The sequence below is a fragment of the Salmo salar genome, chromosome 05, assembly GCF_965601325.2.
Source record: "Salmo salar chromosome 05, fSalSal1, whole genome shotgun sequence".
NCBI classification, from domain to species: domain Eukaryota; kingdom Metazoa; phylum Chordata; class Actinopteri; order Salmoniformes; family Salmonidae; genus Salmo; species Salmo salar.
The window spans coordinates 56,908,590-56,933,806 of record NC_138295.1 but is presented as its reverse complement, the minus strand read 5'-3'; the positions used below and the strand labels follow the sequence as shown (position 1 = coordinate 56,933,806).

The following is a 25,217-nucleotide window of genomic DNA, read 5'->3' as shown; positions in this document are numbered from 1 at the left end:
ATCCCGATCCAGAGTACAGGCCTCGGTTCCTTCGACGATAAACGCAAATCCGACCATCACCCCTGGTGAGACAAAATCGCGACTCGTCAGTGAAGAGCACTTTTTGCCAGTCCTGTCTGATCTAGCGATGGTCGGTTTGGGCAACAGGCCTACAAGCCCTCAGTCCAGCCTCTCTCAGCCTATTGCGGACAGCCTGAGCACCGATGGAGGGATTGTGCATTCCTGGTGTAACTCGGGAAGTTGTTGTTGCCATTCTGTACCTGTCCCGCAGGTGTGATGTTTGGATGTACCGATCCTGTGCAGGTGTTGTTACACATGGTCTGCCACTGCGAGGACGATCAGCTGTCCGTCCTGTCTCCCTGTAGTGCTGTCTTAGGCGTCTCACAGTACGGACATTGCAATTTATGTGGCATCTGCAGTCCTCATGCCTCCTTACAGCATGCCTAAGGCATGTTCTCGCAGATGAGCAGGGGCCCTGGGAATCTTTCTTTTGGTGTTTTTCAGAGTCAGTAGAAAGGCCTATTTAGTGTCCTAAGTTTTCTGTGACCTTAATTGCCTACCATCTGTAAGCTGTTAGTGTCTTAACAACCGTTACACATGTGCATGTTCATTAATTGTTTATGGGTCATTGAACAAGCATGGGAAACAGTGTTTAAACCCTTTACAATGAAGATCTGTGAAGTTATTTGGATTTTTACGAATTATCTTTGAAAGACAGGGTCCTGAAAAAGGGCTGTTTATTTTTTTGCTGAGTTTACATGTAGGTAGAGTTATTAAAGTGACTATGCTTAAATAATAACAGAAACTAGCAGCGGTGGGGGGGGGGACAATGCAAATAGTCTGGGTAACCATTTGATTAGATGTTCAGGAGTCTTATGGCTAGAAGCTGTTAAGAAGCCTCTTGGACCTAGACTTGGCGCTCTGGTACCTCCTTGCCGTACGGTAGCAGAGAGAACAGTCTATGACTAGGGTGGCTGGAGTCTTTGACAATTTTTAGGGCCTTCCTCTGACACCGCCTGGTATAGAGGTCCTGGATGGCAGGAAGCTTGGCCCAAGTGATGTACTGGGCCGTACGCACTACCCTCTGTAGTGCCTTGCGGTCGGAGGCCGAGCAGTTGCCATACCAGGTTGTGATGTAATCAGTCATGATGCTCTCAATGGTGCAGCTGTAGAACCTTTTGAGGATCTGAGGACCCATGCCAAATCTTTTCAGTATCCTGAGGGGGAATAGGTTTTGTCGTGCCCTCTTCACGACTGTCTTGTTGTCCTCGGTCGTAATTTTGACCTTGAGAAAACAACTACACTAAGTTAGCTAGCTTATCTAGCTAGCCGTTTACAGCCGCAACTCACCAGCTGTTGTTTTCAAACGCATCGGAAGTTCTTTGGGGTTCCAGGGATCACTTCTGCTCCTCCTCAAAAATGTCTGTGTTATCTTTGTTCATACATCAGCACATACAGACTCACCTCAATATACAGTATGTACACCACCGTTCAAAAGTTTGGGGTCACTTAGAAATGTCCTTGTTTTTGAAAGAAAAGGACATTTTTTTGTCAATTAAAATAACATAAAATTGATCAGAAATACAGTGTAGACATTGTTAATGTTGTAAATGTCTATTGTAGCTGGAAACGGCAGATTTTTTATGGAATATCTACATAGGCCCATTATGAGCAACCATCACTCCTGTGTTCCAATGACACGTTGTGTTAGCTAATCCAAGTTTATCATTTTAAAAGGCTAATTGATGATTAGAAAACCCTTTTGCAATGATGTTAGCACAGCTGAAAACTGTTGTTCTGATTAAAGAAGCAATAAAACTGGCCTTATTTAAACTAGTTGAGTATCTGGAGCATCAGCATTTGTGGGTTCAATTACAGGCTCAAAATGGCCAGAAACAAAGACCTTTCTGCTGAAACTCGTCAGTCTATTCTTGTTCTGAGAAATTAAGGCTATTCCATGCGAGAAATTGCCAAGAAACTGAAGATCTCATACAACGCTGTGTACTACTCCCTTCACAGAACAGCGCAAACTAGCCCTAATCAGAATAGAAAGAGGAGTGGGAGGCCCCGGTGCACAACTGAGCAAGAGGACAAGTAGATTAGAGTGTCTAGTTTGAGAAACAGGCGCATCACAAGTCCTCAACTGGCAGCTTCATTAAATAGTACCCGCAAAACACCAGTCTCAACGTCAACAGTGAAGAGGCGACTCCGGGATGCTGACGTTCTAGGCAGAGTTGCAAAGAAAAAGCCTTATCTCAGACTGGCCAATAAAAATAAAAGATTAAGATGGGCAAAAGAACACAGACACTGGACAGAGGAAGATTGGAAACAAGTGTTATGGACAGATGATTCTAAGTTTGAGGTGTTCGGATCACAAAGAATAACATTCCTGAGACACAGAAAAAATTTAAAGATGCTGGAGGAGTGCTTGACGCCATCTGTCAAGCATGGGGGAGGCAATGTGATGGTCTGGGGGTGCTTTGGTGGTGGTAAATTGGGAGATTTGTACAGGGTAAAAGGAGTCTTGAAGAAGGAAGGCTATGACTCCATTTTGACGCCATGCCATACCTTGTGGACAGCGCTTAATTGGAGCTAATTTCCTCCTACAACAGGACAATGACCCAAAGCACAGCTCCAAACTATGCAATAACTATTTTTGGAGGAAGCAGTCAGCTGGTATTCTGTCTATAATGGAGTGGCCAGCACAGTCACCGGATCTCAACCCTATTGAGCTATTGTGGGAGCAGCTTAACCGTATGGTACGTAAGAAGTGCCCATCAAGCCAATCTCTGTAAATATTGTACTTTTGTACTTTTGTACTTTTTTTGTTGCATTTTTTTATTATTATTTTGGGGTTTGACTGCTATGAGGGTTGATCACTTAGATCTTGTTGTCTTGAGTTGCAGAATTGTGATGAAAAGTCATATTTTTGTCTTATAGTTAGAAAGCTAACTGGCTGTTTGGATTCAAATAATGCAGCCCCGGCTTTATTGTTTCATCTGTCGGGAAGAATTACAACAAGTACTGGATGCTGTGGCCAGAGATGGCAGAAGAGGCTCAGGGACTGTTCTAAACCACTGCCAAGATGTGGTGGCTTTTCGTGCACTTTTCAGCAGCCGTGGCATCACCCAGGCAATGGAGGACCAGTACTTACGGAGGAGCGGGTCCTATGGAGGAAAGCAGATGTGGTGCACTGATGAAGCGCCTGTTTGTTTCTCTCTGGCTAGTCTATTGATGCCCCTTCCCTCCGCTGATGTTACACTGCCTTTCCAATCCAAACTGCCTCAACTCCCAGCCTTTCATCCCATGCCAAATAGAGACATTCAATATCCATCTCTACCATCTAAATTTAAATGTATTGTTTCTTTGTTTTGCTTTCAGATTATTTTCTGTAATGAAAAGCACTATTCAAGTTAAATAAATGATTATTAATAAATTATCTGGGTCTTGTCTTATCCCCTGTTTTCTCCCCCTCCACCTCGAAGGTGTAAAATCGACGAGGAGGTGACCCACAAGGCGTGGTTGAACCGCTCAAACATCCTGTTTGCGGGGACAGACAAGTGGTCGCTGGACAGACGGGTGTCGCTGGTCAACAGTAACACTAGTGACTTCTCCATCCAGATAGAGAGAGTGGAGGTGGCTGACGAGGGGCTGTACACCTGCAGCTTCCAGGCCAGCAACAAGCCCCGCATAGCCCACGTCTTCCTCATCGTCCAAGGTGAGTCCCTGGGGACATCTAGGTGGGGGGAAAGATGGGGTAGAATAAAACATTGTTTTAAATCTCAAGCCCAAATCTTCCCAAAGTGTCTGACATTGGTTGCGTGTCTCAGTGAAATTGTCAAAGGATATTTAAAACATGCTAATTTGGGGGATATGGACTTGGTTTTTGGACAAGAAAAGATAGTGAGTTATGATTTGGTGACAGCAGCCAGGGAAAAACCAAAAAAGCATGGCTTTATCAATCTCTTTGTCCAAAGGCTGTTTACAGGGTAAGTAAACACATATTTAGGTGTATTAGCCCTTTAATTGCTATATTTTAATGTGTTTACAGCACATATTGTACTTGGTTCTGTAATGGGCATGTACCACTTTATTTACGGGATTATTTATTCACCTCAAGGTTTTAGTCCAACAATTGTAAACACAACTTTACTTATACTTTACAAAAAAAATGTAAAGTGACCCAGGGCCTTTGATAGTGTTGTGCAGTGGATGGAGCCTTAGACTGAGCAAAGAAAGCAGCCGACTGAGTCCTTAGCAACCGAGCCAATACATTATCAATGATGCAAGTTTACCTCAGAACTGAGAGGGGTGGGTAGATCCTGGGGTAAGTGGGTAAGACGATATGGGCGGCTATACAGGGGGCTGTCCAACTGCCTGACTGAGTAATTGACAATGCAGGACCAGATCTGGGCCTATCGTCAAGGCAACGGTGGAGTGAGTGAGAGTTTGACTGATGCTGAGTGACGTGATTTATTGGCGCCCGGCTGCTCGGCTGATGGATTGCAGACCTTTTCTCCCTGCATGTGTCAATTGTTATGTATATTGTACCTTGTGTACTAACATATCGCAATAATACAAGACTGGTGGAATAAAAATGAAAAATATTAGGGTATATATCAACTGGCCAACACACACACACACACACACACACACATACCATGCTGAGTTGGAGTTTGAGAGAGAGAGCAAGCTGGGAAAGTTTCTGCAGTCTAGTGACTGTGTGTGTGTGTGGTGTGTGTGTGTGTGTGTGTGTGTGTGTGTGTGTGTGTGTGTGTGTGTGTGTGTGTGTGTGTGTGTGTGTGTCTGTATATAGGCTGGGTGCAGGCAGCATTACCCAGAAGGCTAAGCCAGCCGCTCTCCAACAGACTGTTCACATAGTGCAGGCGCCAAGGAGAGGCGTTTATCCGCAGGGCAAACAGGCACACAGATGACCATGTTCCCCTAGTTTCTAAGTCGCCTCACATTTCAATCTAAGCCGCGATATCACTCAAAATAATTACACCCCAGAGTCACTGCATCAAAAAGTGATGCCCATGGTGGGTTAGCGATGGCTCCAATCTTTGTTTTATCACGAGAGTATTTTCGCCTGGCCAGATAGTTAAAAATGGGATCCTGTAGTTAGATGCTTCGCAGAAAAACAGCCTCATGGCCAAGCTCATTAAAAGCAACGATAATGGGCCATTTAAATTCAAGGGCCATCTAGTTATCTTTCTAACTATATGCATAGTGCCTGCTCTGGAATGGCAATTTAGAACAAAACAGCATTTGACGGTGGTCATGCTGTGGAAATAAAAAAACAAGGTAACTGCCAAAGACAGAAACTTCTAGACCTTGAGTGAAGGTTTCCATCCCTATAGTCAACACCAAAGTGAAGAACATTCTATAGCTTTGTCTTGTTATAATAGTAGTCAGAGAATCAGTGTTTGTCATTGGTAGTATTGTTATTTTGGTAACCCCTTACTTTTATGCTTGACACTTCAGTTTTATATCTTGTTTTTGGTAGTGCAAACAGTGAGGGGAGGGTAGCTTAGTTCTAGTTTCTATTTTTTGTCAAGTCATGACTGTGAATAAAACCCAACTCTTTCATCTTGCAGTGCCAGCCAGAATCGTCAACATCTCCCAAGATGTGTCAGTGAACGAGGGGGGAAACGTATACCTCTTCTGCCTGGCGGTGGGACGACCTGAACCCACTGTCACCTGGAAGGAGAACAAATGTAAGACGCCCGTCCCTGTCTCCTGTCGAGGTACCCAGTCCTCATGTCTCCTCTCCCAGTTGTCTGTCCCTTTACCAGTCTCTGTCTCCTGTCCTCTGTCCGCTGTCGTAGTCTATACTAACTAGTCCCTGTTCCCAGTCCCTTGTTTCTGTCCCCTGCCTGTCCCCTGTTTCTGTCCTTGTTTCCTGTCATAGCCCCCCAACCTTCTGTCCCAGTCCCTTTATTTGTCCCATGTCCACTGTCTCCTGTCTCTGTCATCTGCCCTTGTTACCATTTGCATCACACCCAGTCTGTGGCTGCTAGTTCCCTCTCATACACATCACATACCCCTCACACATCACACATAATTATCCACAAATAACGCGTGCCAGCCACAATCATCAGCATCTGTCACCATCCTCACTGTCGCCGCCTTTACCATGGCAACAATGCTAATAATGATGTTTGTCATTAGAACACTGTTTATGTCTTCCATCATCATCCAAATAAATCACATTGGTTTTGAGGGTGGTCGTGATAAAACGTCTAATAAGCTAATTCATATCCATTTAGATTTGTTTGTGAAGTGATTCCTATCCTATTACCATGTCTGCCACCATCGATGGTAAGATTTGAAATGATTTATTTCATGTTGATGCATCTCATAGAATGTGTTGAGCATGTTGAAGTTACCCTGCTAGGCGTTAGATAGGTTTAGCACGGTGTTACACTGTGTTATAGTGACCTACTGGAGGTGCAACAGCTTGGAAGTAGCTGAGAGTCCTGCTCCTCTCTATGGCGTGATAACACACACACACACACACACACACACACACACACACACACACACACACACACACACACACACACACACACACACACACACACACACACACACACACACACACACACACCCTTAAAGTACATTACAGCCACTTGCTGCGCTTGTCTGCAGATCTACAGCATTTCTTCCTTGTCAGCAGTATACTCCCCCACCCTCGTTCCCTCACACACACACCTTCAGTGTGGATTGTGAGATAGGGCGGCATTGTTATTCTGTGGGAGTCACTGCAGCGAAGCCGTGGGCTGCTGGGGGTGGGGTGGTGGGGAGGAGAGAGGGAGGGGAAAGAGAAGCCTAGAGAAACTGTGAGAAGCTGCGAGATATCTGTCCCTCTATTCAGACACTGCAGTGGGTGGGAGACAAAGTGGTAGCGGGGTATCCCGCCTGGGTGTAGGGAGTCGGGACACACTTTCAAGACAATCCACCATGCACCTGTCACTCTATTCAGATACTGCATTGGGGGATAGATCACAGTGGGACCCCTACGTAGGTGTAGAGGCAAACAACTTGAAGACAATCCTCTGCACCTGGTACATTGGCACCGTGGTGCCATCATTCCCATGGTCACCAGGGCCCTTATTCATTAGTGCTGGCAACAGAAATAGTTTAAACCGTTTTGCTACAGAAAACAACAGGTAGTCCCAGTCTATATTCTTCCAATGGATGCCTAATGAATACAACCCAGACGTGTACCACAGTGAGTCTGTGACATGTACACACTGCTCCTAGTACTGCTCCTGCCCACTTTATATCTCACTGATACCATCTCCATCTCCCATTCACACTCTTTCACAGACATCACCTGAACCCCCATTAAATCTGAGACATCAAGCTCTTATCATTGGACATCCCATCCATTAGACAAGACGCACACACACACACATACATATATTAACACAGACAATGCCCTCACTCACACACTCCTCACTCGCCAAACAGCACGCCACATTGATGCTCTCTGGCCCACCCACTCCATCGCATCAGACTCCATTCACTATGGTCTCAGTCAAACAAACAATGTCTGACAGATGCTCGACTACTGCTGATAGAGCTAGAAAGAACCAGACCACTTTTGCTATAGATACACTCCACTGGAATAGAACTCAAAGGCTCTGACTGAGTCTGACTGCTCAGTGCTCATAAAGTGCCAACGTGCTATAGGGAAATGGACTACAGTTTCACTGCAGGGCATATCTAAACTTTGACCTCTTTCCTTTCAACCATCCGTCTGGCTTCCTCTTTTCCCCTCAGGTTTAATCTAAGTGTTTGGTTGGTGGTGGGAGTCTAGGGCTGTGTCTGAAATGGCACCCCCACACATCTCCGTCGACGCTGGCTGAGCACCCAACTCTTCCACCGGAGAAGAAGGGAAGGCAAGGGAAGGGAAAGAAGCCATAGATCCAAATCGCTGAGACACAACCAGGGCTGCAGAAGACATATATAAAGAGACTGGCCTAATATATTATAGACAGCTTCTAGAAAGGAGGAAGAGAGAGAGAGAGAGAGAGAGGGAGAGAGAGAGCGAGCAGAAGAGACAGAGAGATAAGGAAATGAGAAAAGAGAAAGAGAGAGATGGCGAGAAAGAGGAAGACAAGAATAGACAGTGAAAGAGAGAAACGGAGAGGCAAAAAAAGACAAAGAGAACGAGTGGTCAAAATCGAAATAAAGAGAAAGGCACGTCCATTATTGACAGCAACCCTGGAGCAATGCCTTGCTCAAGAGCAGATCGGCAGATTTGTTTCACCTAGTCGGCTCAGGATTCAAACACGCAACCTTTCAGTTACTGTGTGGCGGCAGGTAGCCTAGCGGTTAGATCATTGGTCCAGTAACTAAAAGAGTGCTTGTTCAAATCCCTAAACCACTAGGTGAAAAAAATCTGTCAATCTGCCCTTGAACAAGGCACTTAACCCTAATTGCTCCAGGGTCGCTGTCAATAATGTCTGATCCCTGGCCATGACCTCACTCTCAGGGGAGTGGGATAAGCAGAAAACACATTTCCATGTCATACTTGTACATGTGTGAAACAAGACAAATATTAGCACCCCCTATTTTATATAGTGCACTACTTTTAATCAGAGCCCTAGGGGAGTCCTCTTGGGTCCTGGTCAAAGTAATGCATTAAAGAGGGAATAGGAAACTGTTTAGGAGACCTTTTGCCTTTTGGTTGTAAATAAGAATTTGTTCTTAACTGACTTGCCTAGCGAAATAAAGATCAAATTTTAAAAAATGATCACAAATTCAGAGGCCGCCGGAGGTCTTCCTCCAGTAGTGTCTGTGTAAGCGTCTGATGGAGCTGCAGTGTTTTACAGGCCATTGTGAGAGCAATGAGAATTCACTGGAGGACTGATTCCCTGATATGACCTCCCTGTGGAGGAACGGTCAGAGATAAGTCAGGGGGAGGCAGGGAATGAAGGGAGGGTTAGGGAGGACGCTGTTTACTGACACATTACTGACACATTACATCACACAGAATGAAAATAGCCACAAAAGTGCACATGGAATACCCCGACCGGACTTCCCTTTCTCTTTATTTAGATTTTGACCACTCGTTCACTTTGTTTCTTTTTGTATTTCTCTGTCTCTTTCTCTCTCTTCCTCCTTTCTAGAAGCCGTCTATAATATATTAGGCCAGTCTCTTTATATATGTCTTCTGCAGCCCTGGTTGTGTCTCAGCGATTTGGATCTCTGGCTTCTTTCCCTTCCCTTGCCTTCCCTTCTTCTCCGGGGGAAGAGTTGGGTGCTCAGCCAGCGTCGACGGGGGATGTCACAGGGGAGCCAAGTGTATTAGGCTAATGTTATGAGTGAATAACATTGCTGTAAACCCCCAACGCGTCTTGCCACCGCTGCCGCTACTCGCTACAGGGTGGCGGGCGGCAGGCTGTATCGCCACTGCAGCAGCTGCAGATAATCATCTCCAGCTCAGTAGCAGCAGCTAATAATCCTCCAGTATAATCTTCAATTGGAACCGCCGCGCTAATCTCTTACAAGAATTATTGCTACCGTTTAGTGTGTCTTGCGTCAATTGTTACGCGGGTTTAGGCACATGTGTGTTTGTGGGGGGGGGGGGGGGGTTGCTGTGTGTGTGTGTGTGTGTGTGTGTGTGTGTGTGTGTGTGTGTGTGTGTGTGTGTGTGTGTGTGTGTGTGTGTGTGTGTGTGTGTGTGTGTGTGTGGAGGCCAGTGGTCCACTGACTGGTTGGCTTTTTTAAATTTGTTATTCTGATAACTGAGCAGCAATTTAAGCTGTGGATTTCCTTGTTAGCAGACAGATGATGTGTTGTGTCGTGTTCCACAGCCTGACTTCTTTAATGGGCAAAATTAGAGAAAAGCTTAATGGTGTTGGAGCTTGGAAGCTGCCAGAGACATCTAGCTGTGTGGAGCATCCATTCCCTTACATGGATAGAGCCAATATATTCTAGCCTGCCAGTCTCTTTGACTCAGTAAAGACTTTTGCCGTCGCGTTGCCATAGGAAAACGAGGGGTGCCAAAGTGAGCGACAGACTAATTCGCTTGTCAGTGTGCTAGGGAGTTTTGTCAAACACCACATAACAGCTCCATATTGTTCTTACTGCATAGTGTCGAGTTTGGTGTGGCCAACGTTTAAAAATAAATACCTATTTATTTCTGTAGAGGATTTGTGAAGTAGTGATGCAACATTAGTGTCAAGCCTCAGTCCCTAGCTTCAGTATCTGCTTATCTGTTGCTCATGGACATACAGTAATCCCAACACAGATCTAGGATCAGCTTCTACCTCCTCCAATCCAAACCTGGCAAAACCTCCAAACTGACCATAAATCAGCATCTAGGGTAACTTTATTCTACACCTGGGTCGTGTTCATTAGGCACCAAATGGAAGGAATATAATTTGATCTCTGAGAAATTAAGCTAATTGATTACACCCAAATTGGCCATTTTAATTTATAGTATTCATGTAATTTCCAATAAATATAGTACCTAACATTCAATTTGGACCATAATTATTTCTGACAATGAGTAAGACATGAGGAATCCAATAAAATGATCAACAGTCACCCACAGACCACAGACACCAATCCCACCCCAACAAACAGTATACAGTATCAGTTCTCTATGTCTGACAAGTATTATGGAGCTGCTGCTTGTGGTATTGCTTTTTCAACCTTTGTGAATCTGTTGATGGTTTTATTCCCCATTGAAGTCGCTTGTATTCTTTACCATAAATGATTGTGAAGGTACCAAGTTTTTCCCACTTGATGCCACTGTTCCTGCTGCTGCCACCACACCCTTTTCATCTCATCATGAGCAAAAGCTATTGGTTTTCTACCCAAAGTTGAAAATAAAATATTGTGATCCATTTGTGACCAACCGGCTCGATTCGGTGTTAAGTAGCAACATTTGAAATTGTGTTCTTTACATAGGATAAAAGTAGAATCTCAGAGCAAGCAACTGGTATATCATACACTACAGTTGAGGAACAATGGGAAAGTAATGCTGCTTTGAAAGTTGATAAACTTGTAACCCCACTTCTGAGAAAATATCCCTTGAATGTTTTTGTGCACGTACTGGAGAGCTCTTCTTTGTCTACACCCATTCAGCATCATTCACACCCTCTTAAGCCTTAGCCCCGCCCATCTCTTTAAGGATTCACATTCATGATATCAGCAGCCTGGTGGCCCAAAGCAGCATGACTGGTGTATTAACACCAATAAACCATTCAGTTTAAAAATGTATTTACTAACCAGGCAACTTAAAGCAACTTTCTTAACAATGTTTTCGTTTATTTCTAGCTTGTTAGCTAGCGAGTTAAGTTACAGGAAAATAATCCTACAACACCATCATTATTTACAAGTTAACGGCAAGCTAATTACAGAAAATAGCTTACGGTTGTGAGTGTGACAAAATAAAAGCAGGGCATTCTACCAGAGAATTTTAGAACTTGGACACTGTCTCGTTGGCCTAACGTTATATCCTAATTTGACTTTAATGCAGGTAATGTTGTTCTTCACATTATCGTCGCTGGAAAACACACACTATATCAAATCAAAGTTTATTTGTCACATGCACAGAATACAGAATGTGTAAACGGACAGTGATGTGGTACCTTGCATAGTGGAGTATTTTGTTTAGACATGCAGCTAGCTAACTAGCTAAACAATGAACCATAATCCCAACTCATAATGTTACTATGCTACATCAACCTGCAGGTAGCTAACCAACTATATTCAATGTTAGCTAGCTAGCTAACATTAGGCTATAACTAGCAATGCAAATGGCTCTGAGATACAAATAATATTACTACACAGATCATACACGTAATGTTAGCTAGTGCGTGGACACACTTACACTTACAGGTGTGCCTTGTTAAAAGTTAATTTGTGGAACTTCTTTCCTTCTTAATGCGTTTGAGCCAGTTGTGTTGTGACAAGGTAGTGGTGGTACACAGAAGATAGCCCTATTTGGTAAAAGACCAACTCCATATTATGGCAAGAACAACTCAAATAAGCAAAGAGAAATGACAGTCCATCATTACTTTAAGACATGAAGGTCAGTCAATCCGGAAAATGTCTTTGGTCTGATGAGTCCAAATTTGAGATTTTTGGTTCCAACCGCCATGTCTTTGTGAGATGCAGAGTAGGTGAACAGATGATCTCTGCATGTGTAGCTCACACCGTAAAGCTGGGGGAGGATGTGTGGGGTTGCTTTGCTGGTGACACAATCAGTGATTTATTTAGCATTCAAGGCACACTCAACCAGCATGGCTACAACAGCATTCGGCAGCGGTATGCCATCCAATCTGGTTTGCGCTTAGTGGGACTACCGTTTGTTTTTCAACAGGACAATGACCCAACACACCTCCAGGCTGTGTAAGGGCTAGTTGACCAATGAAGGAGCAGATGACCTGGCCTCCACAATCACCCAACCTCAACCAAATTGAGATGGTTTGGGATGAGTTGGACCGCAGAGTGAAGGAAAAGCAGCCAACAAGTGCTCAGCATATGTGGAAACTCCTTCAAGACTGTTGGAAAAGCATTCCAGGTGAAGCTGGTTGAGAGAATGCCAAGAGTTTGCAAAACTGTCATCAAGGCAAAGGGTGGCAATCTTTTAAGAATTTGTTTAACACTTTATTGGTTACTTCATGATTCCATATGTGTTATTTAGTGTAGTGCTGTGTGCCTCATAAATTTTTTACGGTGTAGAAAATAGTAAAAATAAAGGAAAAACCCTTGAATGAGTAGGTGTGTCCAAACATTTGACTGGTACTGTATATATCTGAAAAGGTAGCTAGCTAGACTCTCTTACCCATGTACATGGATGAACGCTTCTCCCTCTCTGTCACGGATGCCATGGTTGCCCTTAGTTTGAAGAGGTATTTGTATTAGGGATCCCCATTACTTACACTTCCTGGGGTCCAAACATATTAACGCACTTACATTACATATACAACAAATGATAAAACAGTATATCATATAACATTATTACACCACTACATATCTACAATACAAAATGTTTAATACCACCATACAACAATATCACAATGTATGCATATGCATGTGTTCGTACCTTTGTGTGTGTCTCTTCACAGTCCCCGTTGTTCCATAAGGTGTATTTTTAACTGTTTTTTAAATCTGATTCTACTGCTTGCATTAGTTACCTGATGTGGAATAGTGTTCCATGTGGTCATGGCTCTGTATAGTGCTGTGTGCCTCCCATAGTCTGTTCTAGACTTTGGGACTGTGAAGAGACCTCTGGTGGCATGTCTTGTGGGGTATGCATGGGTGTCCAAACTGTGTGCAAGTAATTTAACCAGACAGCTCAGTACATTCAGCTTGTCAACACCTCTTACAAAAACACGTAGTGATGAAGTCAATCTCTCTTCCACTTTGAGCCATGCGAGATTGACATGCATGTCATTAATGTTAGCTCTCCGTGTACTTTTAAGGGCCAGCCGTGCTGCCCTGTTCTGAGCCAACTGCAGTTTTCCTAAATCCCTCTTTGTGGCACCTGACCACACTACTGAACAGTAGTCTAGGTGCGACAAACTAGGGCCTTCTTGATAGTGTTGTTAAGAAGGCAGAGCAGCCTTAGCTGCTGTTGTATCAATATGTTTTGACTTTGACAGTTTACAATCCAAGTTTACTCCAAGCAGTTTAGTCACCTCTACTTGCTCAATTTCCACATTATTCATTACGAGATGTAGTTGAGGTTTAGAGTTTAGTGAATGATTTGTCCCATATAAAATGCTTTTAGTTTTGGAAATATTTAGGACTGACTTTTTCCTTTCTACCCATTCCCGAAACTAACTGCTGCTCTTTGTTACGTGTTGCAGTCATTTCAGATGCTGTAGTAGCTGATGTGTATAGTGTTGAGTCATCCGCATACATAGACACACTGTCTTAACTCAAAGCCTGTGGCATGTCTTAGTAAAGATAGAAAAAAGTAGGGGGCTTAAACAGCTACCCTGGTGAATTCCTGATTCTACCTGGATTATGTTTGAGAGTCTTCCATTAAAGAACCAGAACTAACAGAACTATGTTCTGTTAGACAAGTAACCACATTATAGCAGTGGGTGTAAAGCCATATCACATACGTTTTTTCAGCAGCAGACTATGATCGATAATGTCAAAAGCTGCACTGAAGTCTAACAAGACAGCCTCCACAATAATTTTATCATCAATTTCTCTCAGCCAATCATCAGTCATTTGTGTAAGTGCTGTGCTTGTTGAGTGTCCTTCCCTATAAGTGTGCTGAAAGTCTGATGTCAATTTGTTTACAGTGAAATAGCATTGTATCTGGTCAAACATCCTTTTTTCCAGAAGTTTACTAAGGGTAACAGGCTGATTGGTCGGCTATTTGAGGGGCTTTACTATTCTTGCGTAGCGGAATGACTTTAGCTTCCCTCCAGGCCCGAGGACACACACTTTCTAGTAGGCTTAAATTGAAGATGTGGCCAATAGGAAGGGCAATATCGTCTGCTATTGTCCTCTCAGTAATTTTCCATCCAGATTGTCAGACCCCGGTGGCTTGTCACTGTTGATAGACAACAATAAAGACAAGAATTGTACTTCTGAATTCTACACTGACTTTACGGAATTCAGAAGTACAATTCTTGTCTTTCATAATTTGGTCAGATATGCTTGGATGTGTACTGTCAGTGTTTGTTGCTGGCACGTCATACCTAAGTTTGCATATCTTGCCAATGAAAAGTCTTTCAAGAAGTTGGCAACATCAGTGGGTTTTGTGATGAATGAGCCATCTGATTCAATCAATGATGGAGCCGAGTTTGCCTTTTTTCTGTAGACTGTAGACAGGGGTTTCTTTTCGACTTCCTTCGCATATTTGCAATCAAACTCTAGAATTTTCTCCATCTCCTTAGCTATCATACTCTGCTTCCACTGGGCATTCCACTGATTTCAAAACTCTGTCCTGCAGAAAGGGGAGCGCAACACTATTGCAGTTATTTGTGATATATTTTTAAAAGCTGCGTTAGAAAGTATGACCTACACATACTGAGCAGCCCTTTATTATAGACAGAAGCGTGCTATATGGCAGACCAATCTGAACTCATCTCTCGGCATGTCCAGCCCATGAATTATCTCAGCCAATCATGGCTAGCGGGAAGGTTCCTGACTTTTTCCATGGCTAAACCAACTAGGCTCGTAATTTAACAATTGTATTCGTATTTACAGATGGCATACAAGTTTGTTATTAATGCACATGAAAGTTCACATGTTTCAGAATGCACTTCTGACAAAAAATAAATGTTTATATTCAAATAACTCTCCTGTGAAGTAGTGATTTGCGACATACGCGTAGTTTCCTGAAACGAGTCACATTTAACTTCTCTGGGCCACGTGGGACGCTAGCATCCCACCTGCGGGACACAGCCAGTGAAATATCAGGGCGGCAAATTCACAACAACAAAATCTCATAATTCAAATTTCTCAAACATACAACTATTTTACACCATTTTAAAGATACACTTGTCCTTAATCTAACCACATTGTCCGATTTCAAAAAGGCTTTACGGCGAAAGCATAAAGTTAGATTATGTTAGGACAGTGCCAACACAAGAAAAACCACACAGCCATTTTCCAAGCAGGAGAGGGGTCACAAAAACCAGAAATACAGCTAAAATTAAGCACTAACCTTTGACGATCTTCGTCAGATGACACTCCTAGGATTCAATGTTACACAATACATATATGTTTTGTTCGATAAAGTTCATATTTATATCCAAAAACCCCATTTTACATTGGCACTTGATGTTCAGAAAATATTTTGCCTCCAAAACTGCCGCTGAATCAGCACAACAATTTATAAAAATACTCATCATAAACGTTGATAAAATATTAAACTGTTATTCAAAGAATTATGGATAAACATCTTTTTAATGCAACCGCTGTGACAAATTTCAAAAAAGCTTCATGGGGAAAGCACACTTTGCAATAATCTGAGTACGGCGCTCAGAAAAATACATCAGGCAATACAGATACCCGCCATTTTGGAGTCATCTAAAATCATAAATAGCATTATAAATATTCACTTAACTTTGATGATCTTCATCAGAAGGCACTTCCAGGAATCCCAGGTCCACAATAAATGTTGTTTTGTTCGATAAAGTCCATAATATATGTCCAAATACCTCCTTGTTGTTTGCGCGTTCAGTAAGCTACTCCAAATGTAGGAAGCGCGCCGAAAATGTCACGACGAAAGTCAAAAAAAGTTATATTTACGTTCGTAGAAACATGTCAAACGTTGTATAGCATCAATCTTTAGGGCCTTTTTAACATAAAACTTTAATAATATTCCAACCGGACGATTCCAATGTCTTGAAAAACGTTATGGAACACAGCTACCTCATCACGTGAACACGCGCCAATGAACTCATGTCATTTTCTGAGTCACCAACTTCCCAGCCTTCTTGTTCGCTCTCTGTTCACTGCAAAAGCCTGAAACAAGGTTCTAAAGACTGTTGACATCTAGTGGAAGCCTTAGGAAGTGCAAAATGAACCCTAAGTCGCTGTGTGTTAGATAGGCAATGACTTGAAAAGACTACAAGGATCAGATTTCCCACTTCCTGGTTGGATTTTTCTCAGGTTTATGCCTGCCATATGAGTTCTGTTATACTCACAGACATCATTCAAACAGTTTTAGAAACCTCAGAGTGTTGTCTATCCAAATCTACTAATAATATGCAAATATTTGACTCTGGGCCCGAGTATTAGGCAGTTTAATCTGGGCACGCTTTTCATCCGAAATCGAAAATACTGCCCCCTATACCTTAAAAAGTTAATAAACACAAGAGACCAGAAAAATGTATAAAAGGGTGTGGTGGCAGTATTAGCAACAGCGACATCTAGTGGGCCAAATGTGGTACTTTCACACTAATTGATTTAATTGACCCTGAACAAACGCACATCTCAGCCTGTGATAACCTCTGACCTCTATCCTTTGACCCTGTCCTTTGTCCAATCAGATGGTCTAATGAGTGAGGGGGAGTTCCTGGACATAACAGAGATCAAGCGGCATCAGGCAGAGGAGTTTGAGTGCATCACCAACAACGGAGTGACGCAGCCCGACATACGCAAGGTCAAGGTCACCGTCAACTGTGAGTGTCCCTACAAACCACAAACACATGCATGCACTCACATACACAGACACACAGAACCAGTCACAGATACAGACACCCTGCACATAGTATACCTCCCATACGATAATACTATACTGAACAAAAATATAAATGCAAAGTGCAACAATTTAAAGTATTTTACTGAGTTACAGTTCAGATGAGGAAATCAGTCAATGGAAATAACTTCATTACGCCCTAATCTATGGATTTCACATGACTGGTTACAGATACCGTAAAAAAAAATGGGCCTCAGGATCTCGTCGTGGTATTTTTGTGCATTCAAATTGACAATCGATAAAATGCAATTGTATTCGTTGTCCGTAGATTATGCCTGCCCATACCATAACCCCACTGCATCCATGGGGCACTCTGTTCGCGATGTTGACATCAGCAAACCACTCGCCTACTCGACGCCATACACATGTCTGTGGTTGGGAGGCCGGTTGGACATACTACCAAAATCTCTATAACGACTTATGGTAGAGAAATGAACAATCAATGATTTGTCAACAGTTCTGGTGGACATTCCTGCAATCAGCATGCCAATTGCACGCTCGCTCAAAACTTGAGATATCTGTGGCATTGCAAATTGTGGCATTGCAAATTTTAGAGTGGCCTTTTATTGCCCCCAGCACGAGGTGCACATGTGTAATGATCGTGCTGTTTAATCAGCTTCTTGATATGCCACACCTGTCAGGTGGATGGATTATTTTGGCAAAGGAGATATGCTCAATAACAGGGATGTAAACAAATTTGTGCACAAAACTTGAGAGAAATAAGCTTTTTGTGCATATGGAACATTTCTGGGATCTTTTATTTGAGCTCAAGAAACATGGGACCATCACTTTACATGATGCATTTATATTTTTATTCAGTGTATGTAAAATATGACTGAATATGTATGATTCAGTTATGTATCAATATGTATGAATGCAATATCTCAAAAGTTTTAGAACACCTACTCATTCAAGGGTTTTTCTTCTTCTTTATTTTTACTATGGTTTACATTGTAGAATAATAGTGAAGACAACAAAACTATGAAAGAACACATATGGAATCATGTAGTAACTAAAAAAGTGTTAAACAAATCAAAATATATTTTATATTTTAGATTCTTCATATAGCCACCCTTTGCCTTGATGACAGCTTTGCGCACTCTTGGCATTCTCTCAACCAGCTTCACCTGGAATGCTTTTCCAACAGTCTTGAAGGAGTTCCCACATATGCTGAGCACTTGTTGGCTGCTTTTTCTTCACTCTGTGGTCCGACTCATCCCAAACCATCTCAATTTGGTTGAGGTCGGGGATAGTGGAAGCCAGGTCATCTGATGCAGCTCTCCATCACTCTCCTTCTTGGTCAAATAGCCCTTACACAGCCTAGATGTATTTTGGGTCATTGTCCTGTTGAAAAACAAATGATAGTCCCACTAAGCCCAAACCAGATGGGATGGCGTATCGCTGCAGAATGCTGTTGTAGTCATCCTGGTTAAATGTGCCTTGAATTCTAAAGAAATCACAGACAGTGTCACCAGCAAAGCACCCCCACACCATAACACCTTCTACTCCATGTTTCAAGGTGGGAAATACACATGCGGAGATCATCCGTTCACCCACATCGCGTCCCACAAAGACAGCAGTCAGAACCAAAAACCTCCAATTTGGACTCATCAGACCAAAGACAAATTTCCACCGGTCTAATGTCCATTGCTCATGTTTCTTGGCCAAAGCAAGTCTCTTCTTATTATTGGTGTCTTTGCAGCAATTCGACCATGAAGGCCTGATTGCATTAGCATCGAATAGCCCCCGCGATATGCAACTTTTCAGGGAAGTTAGGAACCAATATACGCAGGCAGATAGGAAAGCAAGGGCTAGCTTTTTCAAACTGAAATTTTGCATCCTGTAGCACAAATTCCAAAAAGTTCTGGGACACTGTAAAATTCATGGAGAATAAGAGCACCTCCTCCCAGCTGCCCACTGCACTGAGGCTAGGAAACCCTGTCACCACCGATAAATTGAGATTTTCAATAAGCATTTTTCTACAGCTGGCCATGCTTTCCACCTGGCTACCCCTACCCCGGTCAACAGCCCTGCACCCCCGATAGCAACTTGCCCAAGCCCCCCCATTTCTCCTTCACCCAAATCCAGATAGCTGATGTTCTGAAAGAGCTGCAAAATCTGGACTTCTACAAATCAGCCGGGCTAGACAATCTGGACCCTCTCTTTCTAAAATGATCCGCCAAAATTGTTGCAACCCCTATTACTAGCCTGTTCAACCTCTCTTTCGTATTGTCTGACCGCCATTGATAAGAGACAATACTGTGCAGCTGTATTCATTGACCTGGCCAAGGCTTTTGACTCTGTCAGTCACCACATTCTTATCGGCAGACTCAACAGCCTTGGTTTCTCAAATTACTGCCTCGCCTGGTTCACCAACTACTTCTCAGATAGAGTTCAGTGTGTCAAATCAGAGGGCCTGTTGTCCGGACCTCTGGCAGTCTCTATGGGGGTGCCACAGGGTTCAATCCTCAGGCCGACTCTTTTCTCCGTATACATCAATGATGTCGCTCTTGCTGCTGGTGATTCTCTGATCCACCTCAACGCAGACGACACCATGCTGTATACTTCTGGCCCTTATTTGGACACTGTGTTAACTAACCTCCAGACGAGCTTCAATGCCATACAACTCTCCTTCCGTGGCCTCCAACTGCTCTTAAATGCAAGTAAAACTAAATGCATGCTCTTCAACCGATCGCTGCCCACACCTGCCAGCCTGTCCAGCATCACTACTCTGGACGGTTCTGACTTAGAATATGTGGACAACTACAAATACCTGGGTGTCTGGTTAGACTGTAAACTCTCCTTCCAGACTCACATTAAGCATCTCCAATCCAAAATTAAATCTCGAATGGGCTTCCTACTTCACAACAAAGCATCCTTCACTCATGCTGCCAAACATACCCTCGTAAAACTGATTATCCTACCGATCCTTGACTTCGGCGATGCCATTTACAAAATAGCCTCCAACACTCTACTCAGCAAATTGGATGCAGTCTATCACAGTGCCATCCATATTGTCACCAAAGCCCCATATACTACCCACCACTGCGACCTGTATGCTCTCGTTGGCTGGCCCTCGCTTCATATTCGTCGCCAAACCCACTGGCTCCAGGTCATCTATAAGTCTTTGCTAGGTAAAGCACCGCCTTATCTCAGCTCACTGGTCACCATAGCAGCACCCGCCCGTAGCACGCGCTTCAGCAGGTATATTTCACTCGTCACCCCCAAAGCCAATTCCTCCTATGGCTGCCTTTCCTTCCAGTTCTCTGCTGCCAATGACTGGAACGAACTGCAAAAATCACTGAAGCTGGAGACTCATATCTCCCTCACTAACTTTAAGAACCAGCTGTCAGAGTAAATAGCCCATCCAACTACCTCATCCCCATACTGTTATTTATTTTATTTATTTTGCTCCTTTGCACCCCAGTAACTCTACTTGCACACTCATCTTCTGCACATCTATCACTCCAGTGTTTAATTGCTATATTGTAATTATTTCACCACTATGGCCTATTTATTGCCTTACCTCCCTTATCGTACCTCATTTGCACACACTGTATATTGACTTTTTCTATTGTATTATTGACTGTATGTTTATTTATTCCATGTGTAACTCTGTGTTGTTATTTGTGTCGCACAGCTTTGCTTTATCTTGGCCAGGTCGCAGTTGTAAATGAGAACTTGTTCTCAACTAGCCTACCTGGTTAAATAAAGGTGAAATACAATTTTTTTTTAAAACACAGTCTTCTCTAAACAGTTGATGTTGAGATGTGTCAGTTACTTGAATTCTGTGAAGCATTTATTTGGGTTGCAATTTCTGAGACTGGTAACTCTAATGAGCATATCCTCTGCAGCAAAGGTAACTCTGGGCCTTCCATTCTTGTGGCGGTCCTCATGTGAGCCAGTTTCATCATAGCGCTTGATGGTTTTTGCGACTGCATTTGAAACTTTCAAAGTTCTTGACATTTTCCGTATTGTCTGATCTTCATGTCTTAAATGAATGATAGAGTGTCGTTTCTCATTGCTTATTTTGCTGTTCTTGCCATAATATGGACTTGGTCTTTTACCAAATAAGGATATCTTCTGTATCCCCCCCACCTTGTCACAACACAACTGATTGGCTCAAACGCATTAAGGAGGAAAGAAATTCCACAAAATAACTTTAATAAGGCACACCTGACTACCTCATGAAGCTGGTTGAGAGAATGCCAAGAGTGTGCAAAGCTGTCATCAAGGCAAATGGTGGCTACTTTGAAGAGTCTGAAATATCAAATATATTTGGACACTCTTTTGGTTACTACATGATTCCATATTTAGGGGCGGCAGGTAGCCTAGTGGTTAGAGCGTTGGACTAGTAATCAAAAGGTTGCAAGATCTAAGTAGTGTGTATCTTAATAATTTTATATGTCATGTATTTATCAACCTCAACCTTTCTCGACCTTGAAGGTCACTGAGCCTTTCTTTGTCTGAGCTTAACTTTTAATCACTATCGTTGTGTATATATGTTAAAGATTTCTCTCACTTCTCCCTCCTTTGTTCAGACCCTCCCATGATCACAGACGTGAAGAACATGCCAGCCCAGCTGGGCAAAACAGCCATTTTGCGCTGTGAGGCCATGGCAGTACCCACGGCCTCCTTTGAATGGTACAGAGACGACCGCAGGTAAGAAAAATACCTCCTCCTTTTCCTTCACTTTTTCTCTAATAGGACGGTTTTGCTAGCACAGGCTGGAATATGTTCCGGGATTCATCCAATGGCATTGAGGAGTATACCACCTCAGTCACCGGCTTCATAAATAAGTGCATTGACGATGTCGACCCCACAGTGACCATACGTACATATACCAACCAGAATGAATAGATTACAGGCAACATCCGCACCGAGCTAAAGGCTAGAGCTGCCAGACGCTTATAAGAATCCGCTTTGCCTTCAGACGAACCATCAAACAGGCAAAGCTTCAATACAGGACAAAGATTTAATCCTACTACACCGGCTCTGATGCTCGTCGGATGTGGAGCGAGCCTACCAGACGGGCCTTCTATGCTCGCATCGAGGCAAGCAACAGTGAAGCATGCATGGGAGCACCAACTGTTCAGGACGACTGTGTGATCACTCTCTCTGTAACAGATGTGAGCAAGACCTTTAAACTGGTCAGCATGTAGGTTGCATCACCACCTGTTATAAAACTGCTGGGGCCAAGCTTCCTGCAATCCAGGACCTATATACTAGGCGGTGTCAGAGGAAGGCCCAAAAAATTAACAAAGACTCCAGTCACCCAAGTCATGGACATTTCTCTCTGCTACTGCACGATAAACCTTCCCTGTAGCTCAGTTGGTAGAGCATGGTGTTTGCAACGCCAGCATGGTGTGTGCAATGCCAGGGTTGTGGGTTTGATTCCCACAGGGGGCCAGTACAAAAAAAATATATTAAAAAAAATGCATGAAATGAAAATGAAATGTATGTATTCACTACTGTAAGTCGCTCTGGATAAGAGTGTCTGCTAAATGACTAAAATGTAAAAAATGTAAATAAGTGGTACTGGAGCACCAAGTCTAGGTCCAAAAGGCTCATTAACAGCTTCTAGCCATAAGACTGCCAAACAACTAATCAAATAGCTACCAGGACTATTTGCATTGACCCCTCCCCCCCCACACACAGCTGCTACTTGCTGTTTATTATCTATGCATAGTCACTTTACACCTACCTACATGTATAAATTACCTAGTAAATATTTTCTTAAAACTGCATTGTTGCTTAAGGGCTTGTAAGTAAGCATTTCACGGTAAGGTCTACACCTGTTGTATTTGGCGCATGTGACAAATAACATTTGATAGGTTAGGTAGATTTTTTTCCTTTATTGCTAACACATCCTTTCAGATATAAACAAAGGTATTTCACTCTCTCTCGCTCTCTCAAATAACACATTCCCCCTCCTCTCTGTCACTACCTCATCTGACAATTCTAATTGTCAAAATTTAACAGCACTTAAATCTACAATACTTGTTGTGCCCCATTAGTGTCAGTGTCAGTATAGTGGAGGTGAGGATAGAGTCAAGCGCAGGACACCGAACTGAGTAAAATAACATAATTTACTCTAGAAAACTCATAAGTCAAAATCCACGCAGGGATAAACAATCTTGACAATACACAACTAACACGACGAACAAGAAAACAATAACGCACAAAACATCATGAGAACCAGAGGGTTAAATAGGGAAAATAATCATAACGAGATGGGAACCAGGTGTGATAGAAAGCCGGTGACGATGACCGCCGAGTGCCGCCAGAACAAGGAGAGGCACCAACTTCGGCAGAAGTCGTGACAATTAGACTGTTATCTCTCTCCCTTTTTCTGTCTCGCTTTTTTTTCTCTCTCCCATGGCACTTTGTTTATATTTGAAAGGATTGGGTAAGTGTAACCAAAAAGCTGAGCTTTTACCATATTACTCATTGCAATCCAATCCTTTGCTGTCAAGAGAGAGAGAACACAGAAAATAGAGAGAGAGGGGGTGGGAGAGAGAGGGGGTGGGAGAGAGAGGAGAGAGAGAGAGAGAGAGAGAGAGAGAGAGAGAGAGAACACAGTCTAATGGGGCACACCAGGAAGTATTGTAGGTTTAAGTACTATTAGATTTTTTATTGGGATTGTCAGGTAAGGTAGTGACAGAGTGGAGGGGGAGTGTGTTTTTCTGAGATCTCTGGGGAGAATATAGTAACAGTTTCCTGCTAAGAGGTGTGAGTTAATGTTCTCTCTCTCTCTGTCTCTCTCGATGGCGATGGCAAAGGATTGGATTGTAATGAGTAATATGGTAAAAAGTAATATGGTAAAAACTCAGCTCTGTATTGGTAAGACTTACCCAATCCTTTCAAAAATAAACAAAATACCATGGGGGGGGGGGGGGGAGAGGGAGAGAGAGAGAGAGGCAGACCAGAAAGTATTGTAGATTTAATTGCTGTTAGATTTTGACTATTAGAATTGTCAGGTGAGGTAGTGACAGAGAGGAGGGGGAATGTAAGTAAGCATTTCACGGTAAGGTCTACACTTTGTATTTGGCGTCTGTGACAAATAACATTTGATTTGATTTAATAGTTTAGGTAGATTTTTTCCTGTATTGCTAACACATCCTTTCAGATATAAACAAAGTTATTTCTCTCTCTCCCTCTCTCCGTCTGTCGCCCCCCCCCCCCCCCCACTCTACCCCTCTTTCTCTATCTACCTCCCCCCTCTCTCTGTCTCACCCTCTCACTCTATCTCGCCCAACTCGCTCCCTCTCTCCCTTCTCTCTCTCTCTCTCTGTATCAGGCCGGTAGAGAGCGATAATACTCTGAGGATCAAGAACGAGAAGACACGCTCACTGCTTCTCTTCACCAACGTGACGGACAAACACTTTGGCAACTACACCTGTTTTGCCTCCAACAGGCTGGGAGCCTCCAACGCCAGCATGCTGCTCTTCCGTGAGTCTCTTAAAGCATTCACACAAATACACACACATACTTAAGCATGCATACTTACACACAGCTAGCCACATGCAAACACACACTCATGCATGCATACCACAGGAGGTTGGTGGCACCTGAATTGGGGAGGACGGGCTTGTTGTAATAACTGGAGAAGACTGAGTGGAATGGCCTCAAGTACATCAAACACATGATTTGCATGTGTTTGATGCCATTCCATTCGCTCCATTCCGGACATTATTATGAGCGGTACTCCCCTCAGCAGCCTCCTATGAGGCATACACACACAGACGTCCATACATGTGTCTAAGATCATTCTACTTCACTCAGTCACACAAGTAGTCAAATGTGCAAATGTGCAAACACATACCTAGTCACACACTGCATTGCCCCATCCCCATCTCTCTTCCTTTCCCTGCTCACAGTGTTGGATTTCCTCATCCCCCTCCCTCCTTCCCCAATCCCTCCTTCCATCTTTCCATCTCTTTATTCGCCGCCCCATTACGCCAAAGAGCTTTTCTCCTCCATTTCTCCCTCTGTTCTGTCCTGTTCTGCTACCCCAGGA

The 25,217-nt window shown here is 43.2% G+C and overlaps 1 protein-coding gene across 2 annotated transcripts in view; it reads left to right on the top strand.

Moving 5' to 3' along the window:
* Positions 1-25,217, top strand: part of LOC106605157 (igLON family member 5) — a 157,390-nt gene that overhangs the window by 124,980 nt on the left and 7,193 nt on the right. Inside the window, exons 3-7 of one of the 2 annotated variants that reach the window (XM_014200521.3) lie at positions 3,486-3,718; positions 5,598-5,717; positions 16,989-17,120; positions 21,739-21,859; positions 24,498-24,649. In XM_014200521.3, the coding sequence (XP_014055996.1) occupies positions 3,486-3,718; positions 5,598-5,717; positions 16,989-17,120; positions 21,739-21,859; positions 24,498-24,649 (758 nt within the window). The remainder of the gene's footprint in view (positions 1-3,485; positions 3,719-5,597; positions 5,718-16,988; positions 17,121-21,738; positions 21,860-24,497; positions 24,650-25,217) is intronic. The other variant, XM_082975290.1, reaches the window with a different exon arrangement.